We start from the raw sequence: 26,215 nt of genomic DNA on the forward strand, positions 1-26,215 counted from the left end.
GCATGTTGTAAGCAATTCACACATAAAAACAAAAACCATGTAAAAACCATACACAAGAAAAACCAAGTAGGAGAAATACAACCTGACCAATATTTCCACAAAAACCTTGTTGGATTGAGAAGTTGATCTTCTTATACTCAAAAGACACAACTCACTTTGAAGAAAATATCCTCATAATCAAATGTTTAAGAAGTTGTGAGTTACTATATAGCTCTTTTCTTTTCTTCTATTATCCACTAATGAAAACACGAAATCTTGCTCATTCTGAGACTAAGAAATTATTTTCGAGATGTATTGAGTATTCTCTAATGATCTCATGATGTGTATATGTGAACACTGTTATTTATAGAGAAATTAGTTATAACTGTATATAATCAATTAAATCTATAAGATAATCGATTATTTTAACAAAGTAATCAATTAGATTATCTAAGTAATCGATTAAAGTGTTCATCCAACATCTAGAAAAATACTCAAGAAAAATGTAATCGATTAAAGTGTTCTTGTTCATCTCTGAGCACATGAATGAGAGAGAAGTAATTGATTAATCCACTAGGTAATTGATTAAAGTAGAGACTCTTGACTAAATCAGTCATTAGTCATTGTCTCAAACAATAGTGTAATTGATTACGAGATATCAGTAATCGATTAAACCGATACGAGACTTAACTCTACAAGCTTCAAACAGCTTATTGTAATCAATTACAATGAGGTTGTAATCGATTAAAACAAAGAGTTTTTGCCTCTAAAGAAATTTTTCTAGCTTAGAAACTTTTCTTCACACACACTATAATGATACACAATGCAAAACAGATATCAAATGTACTAAGATGCAACAACCAAGATAACAACCAATACAAATGTCACTCAAGGGAGTTGGGCATGTAAAAGCCAAAACTTCTTCATAGATGCTTAAAACTCTTTAACTACTCTATTTCTCCCACCACATCATGGCCACTGCACTCCCCATGTACATACATAACATACATCATCACAATGACGTTTTCAATGTCAACAACATCTCATCTTAATGTCATTACCAACATCAACATCATGTCATCTCAATATCATTTTAAACATAAACATCATCTCATCTCAATGACATTATCATCATCAACATCATTTCATCTCAATGACGTTACCAACATCAACAACATCATCAATAACAACATCATTCTCATATCAATATTATCACAATAACAACATCATTCTTTACTAATATTATCATCAATAACAACACCACCTCATATCAACATTATCATCGATAACAACATCATCCGTAATCACATTCCATATATATGCATATAAATTTCTTGCTTGGGATTCACACTCCCTAAGTCTTCAGACAACACAATCCATAATATAGCAAGACAAGTATTTTAGGGAAAAATTCTAAATTAAAGATGGGAACTGTGGTTTACAAAACAAACTCTTAAGCCCATTAAAAATTTAAAAAAGAAGTAAATAGAAGAACAAATATCAAATTTTGGGTAGAGTCTCCTCTATAATTAAGACTTTTCCCAAAAAAAATTCAATTGTTACAACAACAACATCATTCACAATTTCATTCATCAATAACAAATATACGACATCCCATTAGTCAAAAACACAATTTTTCTTGAAAACCAACATGCAACAGGGATAGTTATACATCCCCATAGTTAGGTTCCTTGACCTTAACTATGGTATCAAAACCTGCAAATTATAATAAACTTCCCTTACCTATCGTGAGCTCCCCATCATCTCCTCTCTACGTCGCTCAGAGACCTCTCTCATTCACGTTCATCAGTCTAAACATAGTGATGAGGACACAACTAAAGGCAAGGACCATGAAGCACTTAAAGGGCCCATGACCAGAGGCAGACTTAAACAAGCCCAACACAGTGATGAGGACACAACTAAGGGCAAGGACCATGAAGCACTTGAAGAGCCCATGACCAGAGGCAGACTTAAACAGGCCTAACATGTCATAGAGACAAGGCTAGTCATTTGTATAGCTGCCATTGATGATGATTGAAGGCCCAAGTGGAGAAAGATGAAGGCCCAGAGGCAGAGGCACTACCAAGACTATTAATTGTTGCTGAAGGCCCAAACTAATTTGAAGGCCCAAGTTAAATATGTTTTTTTAGTTATCATTTTTATTTATTGTAATTTTGGCCCAAACTGTTTAGAAGGCTCGTGTCTATTTTTATCTTTTTGTTCAGATACACTATAAGTATTGGTTTTTGTTTTCAATGAAGGGACTTTTGGCATTTTCATAAAATTTGGTGAGAGCTTCTCTCTAGGTTCCTTGTTGAACCAATCACAGACTTATCAAGGTAATCCTTGTGGCATCTACCCAGACTTATCTTCCTTCACTGGAAGTGGCGTCATCTAAATCTCCGTAGCCTATATCAAGCGATCCGCTCCTAGTCAGGATCACATCACATAGTGTTCCATATACCAAACTGAAGGGAATTTAATATACATTTCAAAAACAAGGTTAATAATAACATTTGGGGGTCAAATATAGTGTTGAAGAGGCATCTTTTTTATAACCAATGGTTAAACCGTGGGGAAGTGGGTTAGGAACCTAGAGTCCAAATTTGAAAGCAAAGAACGGTTAAGGTAAAACTTGAAATCTCATAATTTCAACCTAAGTCAATAAAACTCCACATAACTCAACATCAGCATGGCTAGTTCACGCAACACCTCGACTCATCCAAATCAATCAAATAATCAAAGAACATAAGAAATACATTAAACATCAATTTACAATTAGGGAAATTTTAGGGCATTACAATAAGCACTCTAACCACACTCAGGAAGCATGCAACTCAATATACCTGTCAATAAACTCAACTCAAACAATAATCTAGCAAGTATGAAAGTGAGGCATCACAAGGTGTAATGGGGCTAGGCTGCAATGTAAGGCGGGTAAAGAGCTAACATGATAGCAAAAAGGCGCATCACATACCCCACCCCAGACATGATGACACTAACTGAGGAGACAAATGCTTTTTCTGAGTAACCTAAATATCTTCCTTTTCAACAAGGCTCAAACATAGGCAACTAAGGGTTCTATTAAAACAAAATTCCGAGTTCAATAATAAATGCCTAAAAATAGCCTCATCAATTCATGCACACAAGAAAAATCATTCAAGGATATGCATTTCAAAATATAACTGTCACAACCTACCCTTCGGCGGGAGGGCGACGCGAGACTCACGGGTGCATCTTCCAAGGAAGGAAAATGCGCGGAGTCGCCACCAACGTTTATTCGAGGAAAACGTCGGAAAAACCGGAAAAGGCGTGGTCTACGAACTTTAAGTGTGAAAGGTTCGGGAGTTATATTTACGCACGGGGAAGGTATTAGCACCCCACGCGTCCGTCACAAGGGACGACAGCCTTTAATCAAGTGTGCAAATATGACTTCAATTTGTTTTATCTTCCCTTTTTTACGCTTTTTATGTCTTTTTATGCCTTTTATATTTTTTTATCTTTTTGAGGTTGACAAGGGTGTTTCCCTTGCTCCTACATATTCCTCAATTGTGATAAGGAAATCAGACCTACGTAGTTCTTTAAGAACTAAACGTTGGTTAAGTTGTTTTTATCCTTTTTTTGCAAGACATATTTTGATTGAATAAAAGCTCATTTAAGGCGTTGGACCATTAAACGATCTTTCGATTCTTTTGAAAGGAGAGAAAACATTAAGGCATTGGACCATTAATGATCTCTGGATTTTTTTGAAAGAGGTGACAAAGCTTATGTATTGATTTTAGGCTTTTTAAAAATCCACGTTTAACCAATAAAAGCGGAAAAGACCATTTCAAGGTGTTGGACCTTAAAAAATGGTTTTTTAGGTGATGACAAAAGCTTGGTTTATGAATTGATTTTAGCCTTAGTTTCACTTTGGTTATTAGTCAATTCGATTAAGAAAGAAAATCCCAAAGAAAAACGTCCGATTGATTTTTTTGATTATTTTATTAAAAGACATTTTTTTATTATTATATTATTATTTTGCCTCTTTTTGGTTTTAAACGTGGTTACGGCATGAAAGATCGGCCGGATTTTATTCTAACAGAAATTAAAAGATATTACAACTCAAATTATCAGTGGAAATTTATTTTATTTTTTTATTAGGCGAGAAAGTGACTTAAATAAATGACTAAAGCACGTCAAAAGGGGGTACAGAAAGTAAAGGAAATAAAAATAAAAGCACCCGAAACAAGTGGGGACAACTAAGAGCACATAGAATGAATTGAAAGGTTTGATTTTGGGAACTTACCGGTTGAAGACCGAAGAACGATGAAGAACAGTGGAAAACCTTCGCGAAATCGCCCATGGAAACTTCTCGGAAGCGTTACGGAAGCGCCTCGGCTTGGATTTTCTTCACGGAAACAATTTTTCTCACTAATTTTAAGTGATTCTCAGATACCAGGAGGGTTGAACGAATTTGTTCTGCCTTCCTTCCCCGGGGAAAAGAGGAAGGTGGTTGCTATTTGCACATCCCTATTTACTAAATACACCCCCTCTGCCCCCTTTTTTTGCTTATTCTTTTTCCGTAAAGTTACGGAACTTTACGAATTACATAACGATACTTGTTTTCTTTCCATAAAGTCACGAAACCTTACGGATTACGCAATCATCCCCTTTTTGGCTTCCGGAATGTTAGGGAACTTTACGGATTGCGCATTAACACTTCCTTTCAACTCCCGACATGTTGCGGAATTTCACGGATTGTCTAACGATGGGTGCCAAGTACCCTGAAGTGGTCAAGCGAAGGTCGCATCCCACCAAAAAAATGGTCCCCGGACGAAATTAGGGTATGACAATAACCAAGTGCAAGAGAACCCAGGCAAACCAAACATCACACAGTGAATAAAATAAGGTTCAAAACTCTCATTTCTAGTGGCTTAGCTCAAAGAAGAACTATTCATCCATATATTTTCTTGTTAATGTTCCAAAAACCCAAGGAGAACACCGATCAACTAATTGCAAGTCCAAAACACACATTTTTTATGGGGCTCTTTAAAAACAAATTTCTTGAATTAAATAAAACACATCATAGAATGAAAACAATTACATTGACACATGAATACACAAGCACCACAATAATACAAGTCATGGGGTGGTACAAACTGTGCGCAATGAAAACCCCTCCCTACACTTAAGAGATGTAGTGCCCCCAAATGCAAAAAGCGTAAACTGAAGCATAACCTGAAAATAGAGAAGGAACACAAAAAATAAGAATTATCAAAAGGACAAAGATTTTAAATTGTCTAAGCTTGTTTGTGCAAAATTAAAAGGTAGAAAAAATAAAATAAAAAGGATACGTCTAACTCAAAGGCCAGTGCATTCACAGGTTGCCTCTTGGATATCACTTGTTTAACATCCCAAGCTTGGCAGTCGAAAAGGAGATAAATCAACCACCTTTGAATAGGCTGATGTCCCTTTCTCGCAACAATCCCTTAGCAAGATCATCCACTATACAACTAGGTGCTTGAGTGGTGGTGTCATCTTTCTTTTTCTTATTCCTCTTTCCTTTTCTAGGTTCTTTGGAGTGACATTATCTATTAGAGGATTTTTCCTCCCCACACTTGGGTGAGGTCTAGCTTGCACAAAATTACAGGAGGAGGAAGAGCTTTGTGAAGAACCAAGTATTATAAGCACTTCCACCTCATCACCTAACCTCGAAGTCAATTTCCCTTCTCTGACATCAATCAAGGCCCCTCGAGTGTTTAGGAAAGGTCATCCCAAAATGATTGGGACTTCTTCATCCTCCTCCATGTCCAGGATTACAAAGTCAATGGGAAAGATGAACTTTCCGACTTTCACCAAAAAATTCTCCATTATTCCCCCCGGGTAAGTAAGTGCCCTATCTACAAGATGAATGGAAATGTTAGTGGGTTGGGATTCTTGTGACCCCAACTTCTTATAAACAGAATAAGACAAACGATAGCACCAAAATCACACAATGCTCTATAAAAGGACAAGTTTCCAATGACACAAGGGATTGAAAAACTCCCTGGATCCTTAAGCTTAGGAGGTAACTTCTTTAAACTCATAGCAGAGCGCTCCTTGTTGAGGATAATTGTTGCAAATTTCATCAACTTTCCTTTATTTGAAATGATTTCTTTTTAGTATTTGGCATACTTTGGCATTTTAGCAATTTCTTCAACGAAAGGAATATTTATGTGCAAATATTTCAACATTTTCACAAATTTTGAAAATAGCCTATCCTCACTCTTGTCTTCTACTCTTTGAAGGAAAGGAACACTTACCTGAAGAGTTGTTAGTATCTTTTTTTTCTTCTCCTTTTCTTTTTATGGACTCTCTTTTGTAAGAATTTTCTTCTAAGGTGGCAGAGCCACTTTGTCCTTCTTCTTCAGCTTGGCAATTGGTCTCTTATTCCTTGTAGTTAGAACATTCAATTCCTCCTTGGGATTTGCTTTAGTGTGAGAAGGCATTGTACCATGAGCCCTTTGAGACATAAGAGTGACAAGGTTTGACACTGTTGATTTCAAGGACTTAATCCTTTGATCACTCTTGGACATAAGCTCCATCATCGTCTCCTACATAGTTGGCCTCCTCTTATCCTGCCTAAGCCTCTGATTCTAATTTTTTTTTTGTAGGTGAGGATGTGTTAACGTTTTAATTAGGATTTACGTCATCCAAGTATAACCGAATCCCAATTGTAGTACTAAACCAAAGCTGAGGTCATCTCCCAAGGGAATAATGCAAGGATGAATATTCAAATTAAAACCTTTCAGATAAAGATATTTTTGTATTTGTATATTTTAAACTACCTAAATCTAAAACTAATCAAAACAGAAAATAAAATATATATTTTTCTAGAGAGATTAATGTATTGAAAATTTAATAACATAAATCAAAAGACAAGTTAAGAAGTTACTTGTTGACGCAATAATAATTGTAGATGGAAACAATAATGTTGAGATGTTAAGATTGTACTCAGAATCTCCCTATTTGATGCAATTCCTCACACTTCTACATCGTTATATCATTCATCCCCAATTCACTAATGTATTCTATCCCTAATCTCTTAGGTGATAAACCCTAAATCACTTTCCTTGATTCTCAATCCATTGGCAAACCCTCACAAGCAATCAACATTATCATTTGGGAATTAGTGAGGCTTAACCAAGATTATTCTATCCCTAGAGATAACCCCAATTAATTATTCGATTTTGTTCGGGTTTCAACGAGACTCATCAAAGTGCACATCAGTTCCTGGAATCATCTATGAGGTGTGCAGACTCATAAAGCATTAAGTATAATGAACATAAAAAAATATATTATTGAACATAAAAAATATATTAATGTGAAAAAATTACATCAAATAGGATTCAATCCTTTCCTCTTCTAGTTAAGAAAGAAACTAGTCACTCATGAAATACAAGAAAACAGAAGAGAAGAGGGTTTTTAGTGAAGGGTGGTGTGTACAAGCATTTTTCTTGTTGATGCCTATGCGTCCCTATTTATAGAACAATAAATGTGTTTAGTAGAGGAAAATAATCTCTTTAATTTACAAAATAATATAATCGATACAAGGAAATTATCTCTTTAACTGATATAAGTTGTTTTAATTGTTGCAATTATCTTTCAAGTGATTTTCTTGATTTATCTTCGAGCTACATCTCCACAATTATCTTTTTTTTGAATTAATTCAATTTTTGGGCGCTCCTCACTTAAGCGAGATATCTTCTATAAAATTTCATCTTCTCCTCTGTTTGAGCTGGCTTGAGTGAGGCTACTTTGTAAAATTGCCCTATTTCTCTATAAAAACTCACAAAATCATATTAAAACTTTAAAAATTGTAATTCCAATCTAAAATATATTAAAAATTGAAAGCATAACGAATTTGATTCAAAACAAAGCCTAAAGTATATTAAAGTATCAAATAAACGTCTCAAATTGCATATGAAAATACGATAAATTTGATGTTTATCAAGATGTTTGTACACATTTTGGTTCTTCTGCTCTCCCCAAAAATGGTTAGGGTGATCCTTCAATTCCATCCTGAATTGAAAGTGTTGGAGTGGGGATCATAATTGTTTCTATTGGAGTGTTCTGCATAATGCATTTCCTAAACTGCCTTGGCAAATGAGCAATATCCTCTTGTATGACCCGTCTCCCTATATTGATCACAGACAGGGTAAGGGAGCAGGTGTCATCATTTGAATCAGTGCCTTCATTAAGGTTTCTATATGCTTTGCCAGAACATCCAACTTTTGATGAATAGTTGTGTTAGATGAACTGGCTTCCACTTGGTGCACTCCAATTGGCCTCTTGAGAATCCTTCTATCTCCTGTATTTTTACAGGCATTTGAAGCCATGGCCTCAATAATTTCTACTGCTACATTAGTTAATTTATGCACGAGGTTTTCCCCTATAACAACATCAGGGCCCGGTCCAGTTTTGTTGGCCTCCCTAGAAAATGTGGACTGGCCTCTATGGTGAGTAGCCATGGTATGCACAACTCTTTTGCAATCCCTTAAATTGTCCCAAGTTTTTGATAAGGACTCTTGCTCATATTGAGCAAAATTCTCAATTTCTCTTACCAGTTGCTCAGATTTTGCTACTAGGAAGAATTTCTTCAAGAACTATGTTGAACACTGATCCCAAGTGTTAATGCTTCGGTCTGGTAGGTCATAGAGCCTGTCTTCAATCTTTCCTATCAGTGAGAATGGGAAGGCAACCTATTTGACGTAGTCTAGCGCTGTAGTTGGTCTCTTGATTATGTCGTGAGCCTTAGGAATTTCTTTAGATGAAGAACAAGATCTTCAAACACAAGCCATGGAACTCCATTCTCTCAATCATGTGGATTAGCCTATGCCTCAACTCACAATTTTGGTCCCCAGTGTAAGGGAGCACAATATTGGTAGTGATCCTCACCATGGGGGGGGGGGGGGTGAGATAGTCGTGTAAGTGTGCTTTTCCTTGTCTCCATTCTCCTCATTTCTATCATGTCAACCACATTGTCTCCATTCTCCTCATTTCTATCATTACCATTGTTTCCACAATTTGCTCAAGCCATCCTTCTTTTCCTTGTGTTAGTGTTGTTCTTGCGACAAGCTCTTTTGATCTCAGGATTGTTTAGAAATGTTGGCTTGTTGGCCTCTGAGATCGAATTAGCATAAACTATCAACACAAAATAAGGATTAAAACAGAATTGGCAGAATAAGGAAAAAAAAATTAAAAATTAAAAATTGCAATAAAATTTCAGAATTTAAACTAAGATAAAATAGATAAAAAATAAAAATAAGTAAATTATTTAATTCACACAAATCAAATTATTTGAAAACTAACTATTTAATTTCAATAAGGGATGGCAATTGATTTGACAGTCCGTTAGACGTTAAGTATATCATAATAAAATCATTTTCCATTTTAAGTATGGACGCGACTTAACTAGAGTGGTAAACGTTAATATAATAACGAGTAAGCTCTTTTACGAAATTGATCCATTACTGGTCCATATTACATATCTTACAACAGAATGTTACAATAGCAACTAGAAGCTACACGTATGTCCAATACACCCATGGATGGTACCTTATAGGTCTATGCTCTAAAATTGTATATTGTTTCAATAAACAATCAGATAAATAACATTAACAAAAACTAAAGTCATCTTCAAACACAGATCCAAAGGGGTCAGAATGAGAGGAGAGATGCCGAGAACTTATTAATCTATTCCCTGCTCCAGGCTTTTTGACCTCGCCAGTTCAGCTCCCATGATTGCCATTCATGGTCAACTCTGCTTCAGCCTTGTTTATCTCATCAAGCTTGTGATATTCTTCACTATTCACTTTTGTTCCTTCTATTTCCTCAGCTTCAAATTCACGAGTACTTTTGATGTTTTCCTCTTTATTCACTCCTTCCACTTCAACCTTTTTGTCAGCAATAGTGCATGTTTCCAATTTCTCTGGCTCCCCAGATCCACGATATTCTTTTGTCTCTTCCTGTGGTTGCTCAATCTTTTCTTCATCCTTTCTCAGAAAAACTTCAGAGACCTCAATTCCTTTGTCCTTTTCAATAGGTACCTCAACATTTTCTCCAGCTTTAGCTTCTCCAGAATGAGTGGATTTGTTGACATCTGTATCTTCCACACTCTTGACATCTTGATTTTCCATTACAACATCCTTTTCCTTCTCTATATCATTATCATCCTTAGTGGTGTAATCAGCTTCTTGCATTTCCGCTTCCTTTGTCTTCTCTTCTTTTTCTTCCTGGGAAGTTTCCTTTTGTGAAGCTGATGATCTTTTAGTACGTTTCTTTGGGGGCTCGCTTTCTATTGGAGGAGCTGCTTTTGCCTTCTCACTGATTCTTGTAGATCTTCTTGGGGTCTCACCAGTGCCCCAGTCAAATTCTGATACAGCTGGACCACCAGGGTGTGCTTTCAAATATTTTTCCAGCTGCTTCCTGTTATTGATCTCCTCTCCTGTTGGTGCAGTGAACACAATCTCGTTTTTCTTTGGGGTACCAGCTTTCTTTGGGATGAACTGCAATGAAATACAGTATGTGATTTGTGAATCATCTTACAGGAGAAAGCAAGCAACAAAACAACAATCATAACATATACAAGATTTTGGTTGTTATTGACTTCTTAAAGTAGACCCTAACGATAAGAATAAAGCTATATTCACTACTTTCACATCACAATTACACTTAGATCCCATAGTATGAAACTCTTGCAGATAGAAAGTTACAGTAACATCTAAAGATATAAAGAGCAAATCTCTTGACAAAATTATTGTTTTCTAATCAGTTTTATTAGCTTTTTAAGATATGACAGCCACATTTTAGTGACTTTCATGGTTTTACAGAGCTGTCTGACTCTTGGTTTCAATGTTCAGTTTCATCAAATTACATAGAACCCCCCGCCCCCCCCCCCCCCCCCTCAAAAAAAAAAAAAAAGAATCCCGGCTCTCCACCAATCTCTCCTCATGACATTAGAATCCTTTATTTCTTCTCTAACTAAATTCTTATTCGCATTTCTGTCCCTTGTAGATGAGGCTTGGAGGTCAATCTGATGTGGGCTGTGTAATCATTTTAATGATATGGCAATACATGATTCTATGATACTGTATTAAACATTACAATAACAGTGTGGCACACAGCATCCCCAAAAAGTTTAAATCTAACCAATTCATTAATGACATGAAGCATTAAAACATCATTGCCAAGAATGACCAGTTGAATGATTTGATGCCCAATAAGTTTTGAACATTAGTTGTGAAAAAGAAAATCAGATAACATCTTGAAATCATAAATTATGAATGACAAATTCTGTTGCATCTAAGGCACCAAATGTCAATTTATCACAATTTTTCTATAACCCATGTCAATTTTTATTTTTCAACCTCTTTTGAGAAAAGGGACTAGGGAAAGGTTCTGATAAATAAAACAAGTCATAATACTCTGAGAAGAATGTCAATTTGTAAAAGCTATATCGGATAATATAGAAAGATACTCACAGCTTGGAGCGAGGTTGTTGAAATCAAGATCGTACATAGGATCAGGAGGGGGATGGAAACTCATACCTCAGGGTTAGTAACTAGGATCATCTTTCTACGTTTCCCTACCTAAAACACTTGCATATAATACATACTTTTATATACTATTATAATATTATTCTTTAATTTATTATATCATATATTTTTTTTAGTTTATTATATTTTTTATTACTGTTATTCTTTAGTTTATTATATTATGTAATGTTTTACATAAAAAAACAACAAAAGAGAAGCAAAATAGGGCTCGAATTGAGGCCCAACAAATCAAACCAGAAAATAAGAGAACAGAAAAATGTTTGGCTCAAGTCCCCTGAAACCCTAGGACCCATCAACTTCTCTGGTAAGTGTTAGCGGAGTGTCACCGCTGTAATCAAAGTGCAACTGAAACCCTAATTTCCTATGGAAGATGGCAGAGAAGAGAACACAGACAGAGATGACAATGGCTGTCTGGCAACAGTGCAAACAAGATGAGCAGATGCAAAACACCATGATTAGCGCCACAAATGGCAGCGCAATGGCCAGGCACTCTGAAACAAGTGCCTCAAGAGCAGTGGGGGGCCGTTCCACTCCACCACCCCGTAATTACAGTATGATTGACTACTATGCAAACTGGACCCATATTTCTGTTTCTACTCGCAGGGGATCGTTGATCCCACAATTGAGCAATGAAGATTGCAATGCCACTGAGATCCCACTCCTTCACAATCTGTGGCATGAATTAGCAAGGAAGGGGGCTCCTGATGTATATGAGATCGTGCAATTACAGGATCTAAATCGTGATCTTAACAACAGTTGCTTGGAGTCTAACCTCACCAATTTGAAAGAGAAAATCTAGAGTAACACAGCTTTTCAGCACAACCAGTAATGCAATGTATTCAAAACAACTAAAGTCAACAACAAGAGTATGATCTGCTGAATTATTTGATGCCCTGTGATTTCAAGTGAGATAAACGCTACAAAAAAATCAGATAATCAGCTCAGCATAATAGCGGTAGTAGAACATCATAAAAACATAAAGACATTTAGAGGGGGCAGGCAGGAGTCCTGGTCCCCTTCTTCAGGCTTTACATATATACATATATGGTCCTGCTGTGTTCATAACAGGCTGATCTTGCTTATGCACAGCAAACTTGAACTGTGACACTTTTTTATTGAATTAGCATGACTGAATGCCTTGCATCCCGCATTGGACTTTTACACTTTTAGGTGGTTTGTATATAATGAGAGTTAATGAAGATTAATGAAACTTAATGAGAACTAATAAAAATCTTTTTGTAATAAATTTGTAAATGTGACTTCCACTAAACAAACTATAAATACTAAATATTTCTATAAAAGTCATTATTTATTAAAAATAAATTTTTTAAATATTATTAAACAAGGAAAAATTCCACCCCCTACCTTTGATAGACATCTTGACCAACCAGACTCTGAGAATGCAAAATTACGTTGGATCTCCAAATTTTTGTAACTTCTCTTCTTTTCTCCTCTTTTGAAAGCTAACCACAGTCCCCCAAAACTACGTATTTGAAAAAAGCATCCAGGAAAACATAAAATAATGACTTTATTCCAGCAATTCAACATAAACACTTTTCTGTTTCTCTGAAAAGCTGTTCTGCACATTCACTTATCGTTATGAACAAGTACTTTATTTGGCAATTTATACACACTATAATTGTTTGTGGAGGGTAAATCAAACAACAGCAGCTAATATGCAGGCAGCCATATTCAAACAAGTTTAATGCAATAAACACATACGCTAGAACAAGAACAATCCAGCAATAACCGCTTATTACTGGATTTATTTTTAAAAAATACAAAACTAAAGTAAGCTAAAATATATTAATGTCAAATTTAAATTTATGGCCTGAAAAATTGAGCAGTCATAATTAAAAGTCAAGTAGTAGTGAAGGGAAGGAGCTGATAAAAAAAAAAAAAAAGTACAGAAGGGAAGGCAGCAATATCTTGGAATATATTACCAACTTCGCCAATAAAGGTGATAAACGTGTCTACGGATATATTTACGTAAGACCCAACAGAATCAATCAAAACGCGTTTCTTGATACAAAAATATTGGGCGCGACCACAAAACCCTAACGGACACTTGAATGTGAATTTCGAAGCACGTGAATTCAACATGACACAATTTAACACAAACTAACGAAATCCACAAAAAGCCCTAATTCATGTATGGTCACCGAGGCTCGGAATCAAGCGGTGGAGACCGAATATCGCGAGAAAGAAAAAAAGGCCCACATCGACGCCAAAGCAAGAAGGGTGACGCAACAAAACAAACGAATTACCGTAATTTAAGCAGGGAATTTCAACAAAATGAAATAGTTAAAGCGAAACAGTGCAAAAAAACGCAGAAAAGGAGAAACAGAAGAAACGGTGGCAAACCAGCTTCTTCCAACCAGGTGGAGCAGGAAGCTCCACAGAGAAAGTTTCCTCGCTCGCGCCACCCTCCTTCTCCACTGAGCTCGCCATTTTTCACCTGCAAAATTCAACACGAGAAATTTCCCCTTATTTGTAACATAAAAAAAATAGAAGAAAATGGTAAAACATGAACGCGGATAGGGAAATTTTAAAAGGAACAGAGAAAACTAACTTCTTTTGTTGTTATGTGTTTTATTAATTCTGGTGTTTCTGTGAAATTGGGAATTGTAATGCTTGGTTTTGGTGTTTGAGGTTCTGAGGAGGAGAAAGAAGAGTAGAATAACCAAGAGTAAGGGGACTTCAGAGTTAGGACACGTTGTGGAATCACTAGAAAAAAAATGTGAAGAAGCAGTTCAGGTCGATTCGATTTGTGTGTTAGGCACTTACTAGCGTCAAGGTGCTCTATCCTCCTGCCACCTGTCCCTTCTTCTTATTTTTTTTCCTTATTTTTCTGCATTATTTCTTTATTTATTTTTTTAACTTTTATCCTGTCAACTGTCCTTTTTCTTATTATTTCTATATTTCAAGTCCTAGCTTTTTAACTTGTATAGGATAGGATAATAATTCTTTATATAATAAAAATTTGAAATAAATTTGTTTGTGTGAAACTTCCTTGGTCTTGGTGACCAATGTTATGAAATCTAATTTAGTCCGGTTGATTGGAATAATTCAATCGAGACACAATGATTTAATCGAGCCGATTTTACTATTGGACCGTTCATGCATGTGACCCGGAATGACTCAGCCAAACTCGGCCGATTTTGAGGGAACCCAACAACCCGACCCCCTTTTACAAACCCAGCCTGGGCTATGGAAGCAAAAAAAAAAATAATGGATTATCTCTACGATATTATTTTGATGTCTCATTATTATTAATTGTTATTTTGGAGTATGGATGGACTTTTCTTAATCAAATAATGTTAGTTATATACTTATATATAATAGATACATATATAATTTTGAATTTTTAATATATATTGGGTCAAACCGGACCAATTACTGATTCACCAATTGGACCACTGACACACTATCTCGACCCGGGTCAATGATCAGACTAATTTTTATAACATTGTTGGTGACAATTAAGTATCAAGCAATGAATTTCTTTAGGCGATTGACCCAAGGAAAAGGACTATGTTCATTGGTTGGGTTCTCAATCCACTCCTAAGAGCTTTGTAGCAATAGATGAACTCAAGATTCTATATTAGGCTACTCCTATGTGAAATTACGGTAAAAGAAAATGATAAATGACTAAAAGTAATAAAAAACTTAAATGAATTGGATTTTTCTGTATTGATGTTTGGGTGTATGCTACAATGTGATTGGCCCTATTTATAATGATCAATTAACGGTTACATTAGTTGAAACACTATTAAAAATACCTAGAATCTAGGAGATCATGACTATCATCCCTTCAACTGCTTCCTTGTCTATTAAGCTGACTTCCACGCTCTCTAAAATGGTCTGTGGATTATTCAAAGCATTTTGCCCCAGTCATTTTACCAATATACCCTAACTTAGCCATGTTAATCGCCCTAATCGGCTTCCCTGTACTAGCTGTATCCAATCTGCGATTGTTGTTCCAACGACTAATTTTTTAGGTGTTAGTAAAATTAAATACTTCTAATATTAAATTTTATCATAAGTAAACTTTATGATAAGTGTACTACTCAAACACAACAAACAAATTCATATTCGTTGGTTGGCCAAGTAAATCACTTAATGATAAAAAAATTTTGTTCGAATAAATTAGGAAAGAGGGAAACTATATCTTTAATGATTTATATACAAGGAAGATTAAGATAACCTATAAATCTAGAAAGGGTTTATCATTCAAGGTAAGATAAGATAAGATTATATTTACCTTAATCATGTAATCTTATTAGGGAAATTGAGATCATAGATTTTGTTTCACCTCTATAAAAGGGGTCACCAAGGTCTCAGGTAACCAGCTAAATTCTAATCTATCTTGATATTTGCTCTTACCTCTATGTTGCTAACTTAAGTGTCAGAGTGTCTTCACAGGTACGCCCCACCACTGTATTAGGAGGAGCTTATGGAGGAGTATCATTGTAAGAAGATTCTGCCAAATCATGTAAGAACATTTGGCGCTTGCCATGGAACCGTAGGAAAACATTCCCTTCAACGATAATTCAAACAACAATGGCAACAACCAATGACAAGACCGCTGTTAACAATCAAGGAAAACATCCACATGCACATGAGTCCACTAATGTGGGGAATCCCATCAAGGATATCCCCAAATGAGGAAACCCAACACCTATGGAAAAACCCAACACCTAAAGGTGGCAGCACTTTAGTAACATACTCGTTTGTTGAGAAATTCCATCGACTCCTTCGCCAACTTGATAGCGCACTTCGGAGCACAATATGTGACGAGCAGACCCCACAACTTGATTGCAGTGGCTTCATGGAGAGATTCTCGTCAATATTAGTCTGGAGTCAAGACTTAAACCCTCAAGTATCTCACATACATGATCATGGTCAAAAAGTCAGAACCCTTCTCAAACAGCTTATGCAAAATACTGCCAAAAGATATGAACGAGTTAAGAGCAAAGGCTTTTTGTTTCATCCAAATGGAAGAGATGACTAATTTCAAAGAACAGGTTCACATAGAAGCACCTAAGAAAGCGGTTGAACAAGAGAAAGCTGAAAGTAGTCAAAGTATAGGGAAGTAAATTACTGATAGGCCACCTTGACCAAAGTTTAGCTTATATACTCCCCTAAAAGAGAGCAAGAGCTGAGTTCTAAAGGAAGCATGTAGTGTGGAGTTAATACAACTCTCAACTTGGAGCCGCTCTCCACCCAAAGCATATAAGTCCAAATATTGTTGATACCACCGAGTGCATAGTCACAACACAGAAGAGTGAACTACGTTGAAGGACAAGATTGAAAACCTATACAAATGGGACAACTATAAAAGTTTGTGAAAGGCAAAAAGCCTTCCTAGGAACGAGGCTAGGCCTATGCAAAAAACCAATTTTTGAAAATATCGGACTGAATTAGTTTTGAACCTTTAAACATGTTAAATTTTAACTTGAATATGAGAACTGGTTTGGCAATTAGTTTGAAACTAAACTAATTTTAAAAAACCTATTCTGAACCAGTTTGGAACTGGACTGGTTTCAAACCAATTTTAAGAATTGAATTGGTTTTATAAATTGATTTTCAAACTATTTTTTTTAACTATTTTTAAAAATGAGTTTAGTCGTATTGGGACCTTTAATTTATTTATAGCATATTTCTAAAGGATTGGATTAACTCATATTCAAAGAAAAAAATCATTATAAAGAGAAAGAAAACTTCCAATTTGTAATTTACTTATAATAGATTTCTACAACAAAGCAAGTCGTGATGACTCCTATTTCCCTTGATCATTTTTTTAACTACAATGCCAGAGGACATGATAATTTAGCACAACCATGATAATTTGATCATGACCTCACAAGCTTTTGGCTTTAACTCATCAAGGCCTTGATCATCTGATCACTACCTTGCATCAAAATTTATCATAAGAGAATACCTTGTTTACCTCAAATGGACCACCTCATCCTGATCAGAGCTTCTTAGGAAACAGATGGAAGTGGTAGTTGTAATCAAGCACCTTATCCCCCACTTGGAATTTTCTTTGTTTAATCCTTGCATCATGCCATCTCTTAGTCCTCTCCTTGTACAATTTTGCATTTTCATAGGTTGTCAATCTAAGCTCATCTAGCTCATTCAATTGCATCAACTTGGTGTTTCCTGCAAGCTCAAAATCAAAGTTAAGGAGCCCAAAAAGCTCTGTGTTCCATTTTAACAGGTAAATGAAAATTTTCCCCAAACACAATTCTATAAGGAGACATTCCAATGGGAGTTTTAAAAGCAATTTGGTAAGCTCAAAGGGCGTCATCTAATTTCATTGCCCAATCTTTTCTAGGCGTCCTTACTGTTTTCTCTTAAATTCTCTTCAACTCCCTATTGGAAAGTTCAACTAGGCCACTAGTTTGTGGGTGGGAAGGAGTAGCAACTTTATGAGTGTCTCCATATTTGCCCAAAAGGCCATCAAAAAGTTTATTGCAAAAATAAGAACCACCATCTCTAATGATTGCTCTGGGGGTGTCAAACCTTGTGAAAATATTTTTCTTTAAAAACTTGACAACCACCCAAGAATCATTAGTGGGAAATGCCACAACTTCCACCCACTTAGACCTACATTCCACATCCACCAAAATATATTCATTGCCAAAGGAATTAGGGAAAGGACCAATGAAGTCTATTCCCCAAACATCAAACACTTCAATCACAAGCATGTTGTTTCAGGACATTTCCATCTTCTTAAACAAAACCCCATGTGAGTTGGAATTTATTACAAGCTACCACAAATGCATGAGCATTTGCATGGGTGGTAGGTAAATAGAACCCACACTGGAGTACTTTATGACTTAGTCGTCTTATACGACTAACTTTTGTATAGAAAGCATTTTCCAAAACTTGTGTAAGTCCCCAATTTATGGTTATTTTGTAGTAATTTTGTAAATAAATCTTGTTTTATTGTTAATGTTGTCTCTAGAATATTTCCATTGGATTTAATGATGAAATCTGTGCAATTTCAGGTGAAAAGAGGCTAAGTCATGAAGTGCTAAAAGTGACAGTTGAGCTGAGCTCATCAGTTGGGCTAAGCGCGCACCCACCGCTAAGCACAGCTTCAGCGCGCTTAGCGTGACAGAAGAATCTGGCAAAGCATCAATATCAGGGCCGCACGCTAAGCGCAAGATCAGTGTGCTAAGCGCAACAATTGTCTTCAGCCAGGCTTAGCGCACGACTAGCGCTAAGCTCAAATCCACTTACTCGCCCTAAGCGCGATGGTGGCACTAAGCGCAACATCGCGAATTCAGAGCCTATTTAAAGCCTGTCTTGTGCAAAATTAGGGTACACCCCTAGACACACACTTTTATAGAGGATTTGCACAGAATTCCAGAGCCCACCGTAGTGCCTATTTCGGGAATAGAGCTCTGGAGGCAGCAAAAGGAGTAGCTTTTGCAGAGATACCTAGGTTTTGTAATTAGAGAGAGATTAGAGAGTTGTAGAGTGATTATGAAATGCTGAGAAGAGGAGGAGGGATCCCCTTCTTGTGTAAGGAGCAATTATTCTCTACTCTTAATCTCATTATTGTTAGGGTTTTTCTGTAATGGCTGGTTAAACACCCTTGTTGGGGATTTCTAAAGAACAACTAATGTAATTACTTTAATATCTAATTGATTGTGTTTCTTGTGTTCAATGATTCTTCTAGTGCTTAAATTTTGTATGCTCTTGGTTTGATCAACCATTTGTGTGCATGGTTAGGTGACTTTAGCATTGGGAAATGTATTGTTGCCTTAGAACTTGAATGAAGCAGGATTGGAACTTAGTCTTAAATGAGGGATCTGCGGATTAAGTTTTGGTTTTATATACGTTATTACAATAATGCTGTTTGGTCTAAGTCTTGTCCAACTAGAGGGATCGGAGGACAAAGCTTAGGCTAAATTAGTATAAACTGTCGTAAGCTATTTAAGCTAAGTCTAGTCCAACAAGAGGGATCTGAGGATGAAACTTAGTTTAAGTTAGTCTAAACCTAGGAGGGATGTCTAAATTAAGCCTAGTCCAACAAGAGGGATTTGAGGATGAAGCTTGGATTAATTCAGTCTAACTAGGGATCGAGGTTTAGTAATTTAGGCTACAACATAGAACATAAAAGCATGATTGCTTAGAGAAACATCTTTATATACATCAGTTGGTTTGTTAGAAAGACCCAACACCTTTACCTACTGCTGTCAATCTTACTTACTTGCATTTTTACTGTTTTTAGCCTAGACTTAGTTTAATTATGTTCTAAATCATCAATTATCAATGTTTCTTTCAACAATGCTTATTTCTAAATTTAACCCTATCTAACACTAGTTCCCTGAGTTCGATACTCGGATTCATCTGTTTTAAATTTTAAATACTTGATGACCCGGTGCACTTTTCGGCAAACCAGATTTCCCTTGAACATATTTGTATAAAGAAAAAATGGACCAAAAAGTAACTGCAGGGGAAATCTAACAAAGTATTTATGGCGTCATTGCCGGGGAACTAGATTCAAGAAGAGTTTAGTTCAGTTTTACGACATTGCTTTATATTTTTTTTCTCTTTGATTCATTGATTCTTTTGTACATATTTTAGTTACTATACATTCATTGTTCTTTTGAGCTGGATAATTGCTATTATGTTTTCTTGTATGCAAAGAAGATCTACTCCCCATTGACTTGGAGATTAACGCCACTTGTAGAAGGCATAATTCAGAGAGAATCAGAAATTTTTTTCAGGATTTAGAAGCAGCTGCAACTCCAGAAGAAGAACCTCGAGCTTTCGATGCATCTTCTAGTTTTCCTATTATAGGGCACTCTCATATAGAACTTGTTGAAGACCCAATCATGGCTAAAGAGCCAAGAAGAGTAACCCTGGAAGATTATTCAAGTTCTACTGTGCCACAAATTTTCCCTAGTATTGCACAGCCAGAAGTTCAAGCTCAGACAATTACATATCTTCCTTCTTTGATACAACTGATTCAAAATAATCTATTTCATGGTCTACCCAATGAAGACCCTTATGCTCACTTGGCCACCTATATAGAGATATGCAATACTATCAAATTGGCGGGTGTGCCTGCGGATGCAATCAGATTGAGTCTGTTCTCATTTTCTTTAGCTGGAGAAGCTAAGAGATGGCTTCATTCTTTTAAAGGAAACAGTCTGAAGTCATGGGATGAAGTAGTAGAAAAGTTCTTAAAGAAATACTTCCCTGAATTGAAGACTGTAGAAGGCAAAGCTGCCATCTCTTCCTTCCATCAGTTTCCAGATGAATCGTTGAGTGAGGCACTTGAAAGATTCAGAGGTTTATTGCAGAAGACTCCCACTGACGATTTTTCTGAACTAATACAGCTCAACTTATTTATAGATGGATTGATACCACAATCTAAGCAGCTCTTGGATGCTTCAGTTGGGGGTAAGATCAAAATAAAGACCCCCAACGAAGCAATGAACTTAATTGAAAGCATGGCTGCTAGTGACATTGCCATTTTGAGAGACCGAGCCCACATTCCTACCATGAAGAGTTTATTGGAGCTAACCTCACAGGATGCTCTATTGGCACAAAACAAGTTGCTATCCAAACAACTAGAGACATTAACAAAAACAATCAGTAAGTTGCCAACTCAGGTTCATTCTGCACAAACTTCACATTCTTCTATTTTGTAGGTTGTAGGATGTATAATTTGTGGTGGAGCTCATGAATCTGGGTGTTGTATCCCTAATGAAGAACAAATTGCACATGAAGTCAATTATATGGGGAATCAGCCCAAAGGCAATTTCAATACAAGTGGCTTTCCAGGATTTCAGAACAACCAACAGTATCAACAGCAGAGACAATGGTAAAATCACCCTGGTAACCAATTCAATAGAGACCAGGGTGGTTCATCTACAAGGCCACAAAAATAGATGCCAAGTCTCTATGACCGAACCACAAAGCTAGAAGAGACTCTAGCTCAATTCATGCAAGTATCAATGTCTAACTAAAAGAGCACCGAGTTTGCAATTAAGAATTTGGGAGTCCATGTGGGCCAGCTTGCAAAGCAGTTAGTTGAAAGACCATCCAACAACTTTACAACAAACACAGAGAAAAATCCTAAAGAAGAGTGCAAAGCTGTGATGACTAGAAGCAGAATGGCAATTCAAGCGGAGGAAAGTAGAGCTGATAAGAAGGTGGAGGGATTTAAACAATAGTTGGCTGATGAACTGGCGTTGGAATTGGTTGATGATTTAGTTGAACTTGAAGAAATTGTTGAGGAAGCAGAAGGTGATGAAGAAGGAGAGACACCAATAAAAGACTATCAAGAGAGAATAAAGAAGAAGGAAGAAAAAGAAAAAAAAAAAAAAGAAGAAGAAATAAAAGAAAAAGAAAAAAAGTTGAAAAATGAAAAACAAAAAGAGAAGGTTGTTGAGATTGAGAAGAAGAAGGGCAAGAGTGAGGCTAACTTAGAAAAGAAGAAAGAGGCTACTCCTATTGAATGCAAGGAGGTACCATATCCGTTGGTACCCTCCTAGAAAGATAAAGAGCGACATTAGACCAGATTTCTTGATATCTTCAAGAAACTGGAAATTACCTTGCCATTTGGAGAAGCACTTCAGCAAATGCCCTTCTGTCATACCCTAATTTCATTCGGGGACCATTTTTTGTCGGCATGCAACCTTCGTTTGACCACCTCAAAATGCTTAACACCCATCATTGTGGAATCCGTCAATTTCCGAGATGTTTCGGGAAGAAACCGGCCAAGAACACGAGAACGGTAGTGTATTTAGCAAAGTGGGGTGTGTGTAAATAAACTGTTACACTCTAATTTCATCCGAGGACCATTGTTGATCGCTTCGGAAGGCTTAACACTCATCGCGGTGGAATCCGTAAAGTTTCGTGAGATTTCAGAAAGAAAACAACAAAAACACAAAAACAGGGGGTGAACATACCAATATAGGGGTGTAAATAGCAATTCATATCTAGGCCCTTCCAGACTATTTTGGAAGTTGGGTTGCTTACGGAGGAAGCAACTGGGTGGCAAGCTCCTCCACGTTGTTAAAAAATGGTTTTTGGGGCTTCCGTGGCTTCCGTAATGCTTTCGTAGAATTTCTGAAAACCTTGGGTAAGCATATTTCACTTAACATTGGTGAAAGGGAAGAGAAAAAAAGATGAAAATCAAATTCGAAACACTTCCGTAAGGCTTCTGTAACTTTTTCATAAAATACAAAAAGGGGGGTGAACTTAGTAATTCGGGTGCGCTTAGAAATCTTCTTCATTAAGTCTCTGGGCGGCAAGCACCTCCATTTTTCCTATAAATAGGGGAGGCGGGGGGCTGTTTCAAAATGTTCATGACCCCTTGGCTATGCATTTCGGCTGTTTTGGGCAAAAAACACGTTTTCGTGAAGAAAAATTGAGTCGAAGTGCTTCCGTAACGCTTCCGTAAGCGATTCTGTGGAAATTCTTCACCGTTCTTCGTTCATTCTTCATCGTTCTTCAGTCTTCAACCGGTAAGTTCCCGAAATTGAATCTTTCAATTCATTCTATGCACCCTTAGTGGTCTCTACTTGTTTTGTGTACTTTCACTTTAATTTCGCTTACTTTCAGTTTTCTTTTCTTCCGTTTTTAACGTGCTTTAACTATTTATTTAAGCCGTTTTCTCACCTAATAAATGATAAAATGAATTTCAACCGATCATTTTGTTGTAATCTCGTTTAATCACTGTTAAAACAAAATCAAACCGATCGTTCACACTATAACCACGATTAAACAAAAAAAAAGGCAAAATAATAATAAAATAATCAAAATATCTTGAAAAATAATAATAAATAATCAAAATATCTTTGAATAAAATAATCAAAAAAATCAATCGGACGTTAGTTTCCTTGAATGAATTGACTAATAACCAAAGTGAAACTAAGGCTAAAATCAACTCACAAATCAAGCTTCGTCCGCAAAAGTCACTCAAAACCGTTTTAAGGTCCAACGCCTTAAACGATCTTCTTTTCTTTTATTGGTTAACATGGACTGTTCAAAAGCATAAAATCAACACATAACTTTACCGCTTTTGCAAGAAGTACGCAGGTCTGATTTCCTCATCGTAATTGAGGATACGTAGGAGCAAAAGCCCCGCTTTTGTCGACCACGCCAAGAGATCGTTAATGGTCCAACACCTTAACGTTTCTCTCCTTTCAAAAACAAAGAGATCGTTAATGGTCCAACACCTTAACATTTCTCTCCTTTCAAAAGAATCAAAAGATCGTTTAAATGGTCCAACGCCTTAAACGACTTTTGTGCGGTTAAAATCGATCTTGCGGAAAAAGATCAAAATAACTTAACCAACGTTTAGTTCTCAAATAACTACATAGGTCTGATTTCATCATTGCAATTGAGGATACGTTGGAGAGAGGGAAACACCCTTGTCGACCACAAAAAGATAAAAAATACTGTCATACCCTAATTTCGTCCAGGGGTTATTATTTGATGATATACAACCTTTGATTGGCCGCTTCGAGATACTTGGCGCCCTTTGTTGTACAATATGTGAAGTTCTGAGACGTGCCGAAAATTAAAAGGAAGCAGGCTTACGCGATCCGTGAAAATTCCCTAATGTGACGGAAGTCGAAAGGAGGTGTTTTTCGCAATCCGTGAGTTTTCGTAACTTCTTCAAGAGCTAAAAAAGAGTAAATACATAATCCGTAAGGATTCATAACCTTGCGGAAGGAAAATAAGTATCGTTACGAAATTCGTAAAGTTTCGTAACGTTACGGAAAAAGAATTACCATAAAAGGTAAAGGGGGTGCATTTAGTAAAAAGGGGGGTACAAATAGCAATCAGACCCACTTGGCCCTTCCAGATTCTTCCTCCAGAAGGCTGTTGCTTCTGGAGGAAGCAACCTTGCTCGCCTGGGCGAGCTGGGTGGCAAGCTCCTCCCCTATTTTGCTATAAATAGGGGGAGGAGTGAAGGGAGAAGGGGTTCAGCCTTCTTGGCACTTCTTATTCTCTCGAAATTGCTGAGGAAAATTGTTTCCGTGAAGAAAATCCAAGCCGAGGCGCTTCCGTAATGTTTCCGTGAGTAATTACGCGAAGATTCTCGACCGTTCTTCAACATTCATCGTTCGTTCTTCGTTTTCTTTAGTCTTCAACGGGTAAGTACCTCAAACTGAGCTTTTCAATTCATTCTATGTACCCATGGTGGTCCACAGTTTGTTTCATGTATTTTTATTCTCGTTTTCATTCGCTTTCTATACCCCCTTTTGACGTGCTTCAGTCATTTATTTAAGTCATTTCTCGCCTAATCTAAAAATAAAATAAATTTCCACCGATTATTTGAATTGTATCATCCGTTAATTTATGTTAAAATGAATTCCGACCGTTCGGTCGTGCCGTAACCACGTCGGAAATCAAAAAAGAGGTAAAATAATAATATAATAATAAAAAATATCTTTTAGTAAAATGAAGCGGAAAAATCAATCGGACATTTTATCTTTGGGATTTCTCATTCTTAATTGAATTGACTAATAACTAAAGTGAAACTAAGACTAAAATCAACTCGCCTAGTCAAGCTCGTCCACAAAAAATAGGATTTGAAAGTTTTATCTCAGCTTTTCTTACCAAGTTAAATGGATCATTTTTAAAGGCCCAACACCTTTAAGTGATCACCTTTCAAGTAAAAAGAATCGCTTGATTCACGCTTAAGGAAGAACTATGTAGGTCTGATTTCCTCTTTGATGGAGGGTACGTAGGAGCAAGAGCCCCGCTTTTGTCGACCTCAAAAAATAAAAAGAAATAAAAGTTAAGGTAACACAATTTCCACAATTCTAAAAAATAGGTTGTTGTCCTTTGAGACAAACGTGAGAGGTGCTAATACCTTCCTCAAGCGTAAATACAACTCCCGAACTTAGAATTTTCATTTTGACCGGTTTCCTTCGGTTTTCCCGACGTTTTCCACAAATAAACGTTGGTGGCGACTCCGCGCATCTTTCCTCCTTTGAAAAGCGCACCTGTGAGCCTCGCCTCGCTCCCCGCAAAAGGGCACGTTGGTAGTGACTCCGCGCATCTTTCCTCCTTTGAAGTATGGAAGTAACCATCTTGCAAAAAATTGGGGCAAAAGATGAATTGAGTTACATCTCTACTTTGTTTATTGCCAAACACATTTAGGACTGTTGATGTCCCTGTTACTTCCAGTTTCACTTTGACCAAGATGTCATGGACCATGTTGAAAATCTAAATTGATTCAACCCCATGTCCTGCGTAAAAATTTGCAATACTTCTATTGTGTATCATTTGCATACATCCATGTTTTTCATTGGTTGCATTGCTTATTGCATTCTTTCCTTGAAAAAAAATGAACTTAATCATTGTTATTAAAAAGAAAAGAACACGCTTTACGGTGCCCTTACCAAACCCATGCTAGAGCTAGAGTAATGGGTGAAGTAGAGGAGGTGCAAGGGCAGATGAAGGCCGACATGGAGGCCATGAAAGAGCAAATGGCCATAATGATGGAGGCCATGATGAGCATGAAAAAGATAATGGAAGCCAATGCGGTTACAGTTGCCGCTACCAGCGCTATTGCTGAGGTGAACCTGATGCCCCCATCTGGCCTCAACCAAATGAATCCTCCAACCTCAGATATGGTAGGCAAAGATTTGGGAAGTGCGGGCGGCCCA

The 26,215-nt window shown here is 36.7% G+C and overlaps 1 protein-coding gene across 1 annotated transcript; it reads right to left on the reverse strand.

The window, feature by feature from the left end:
- Positions 1–9,452: 9,452 nt before the first annotated feature.
- LOC100800976 (methyl-CpG-binding domain-containing protein 10) lies at positions 9,453–14,266 on the reverse strand. The gene is made up of 3 exons (XM_041014556.1): positions 14,129–14,266; positions 13,923–14,014; positions 9,453–10,508 (listed from the first exon to the last, which is right to left on the reverse strand). Exons 2-3 carry the CDS (start codon positions 14,007–14,009, stop codon positions 9,732–9,734), a joined length of 864 nt encoding a protein of 287 aa, XP_040870490.1. The 5' UTR covers positions 14,010–14,014; positions 14,129–14,266; the 3' UTR covers positions 9,453–9,731.
- Positions 14,267–26,215: the final 11,949 nt, after the last annotated feature.

Source organism: Glycine max, chromosome 4 (genome assembly GCF_000004515.6).
Source record: "Glycine max cultivar Williams 82 chromosome 4, Glycine_max_v4.0, whole genome shotgun sequence".
NCBI classification, from domain to species: Eukaryota; Viridiplantae; Streptophyta; class Magnoliopsida; order Fabales; family Fabaceae; genus Glycine; species Glycine max.

Coding starts and splice junctions, on each gene's coding strand:
- LOC100800976 (XM_041014556.1), bottom strand. CDS start 14,009: ATGGCGAGCTCAGTGGAGAAGGAGGGTGGCGCGAGCGAGGAAACTTTC. Junction 10,509..13,922: donor CACCTGGTTGGAAGAAGCTG/GTTTGCCACCGT, acceptor ATTTCATTGCAG/TTCATCCCAAAGAAAGCTGG.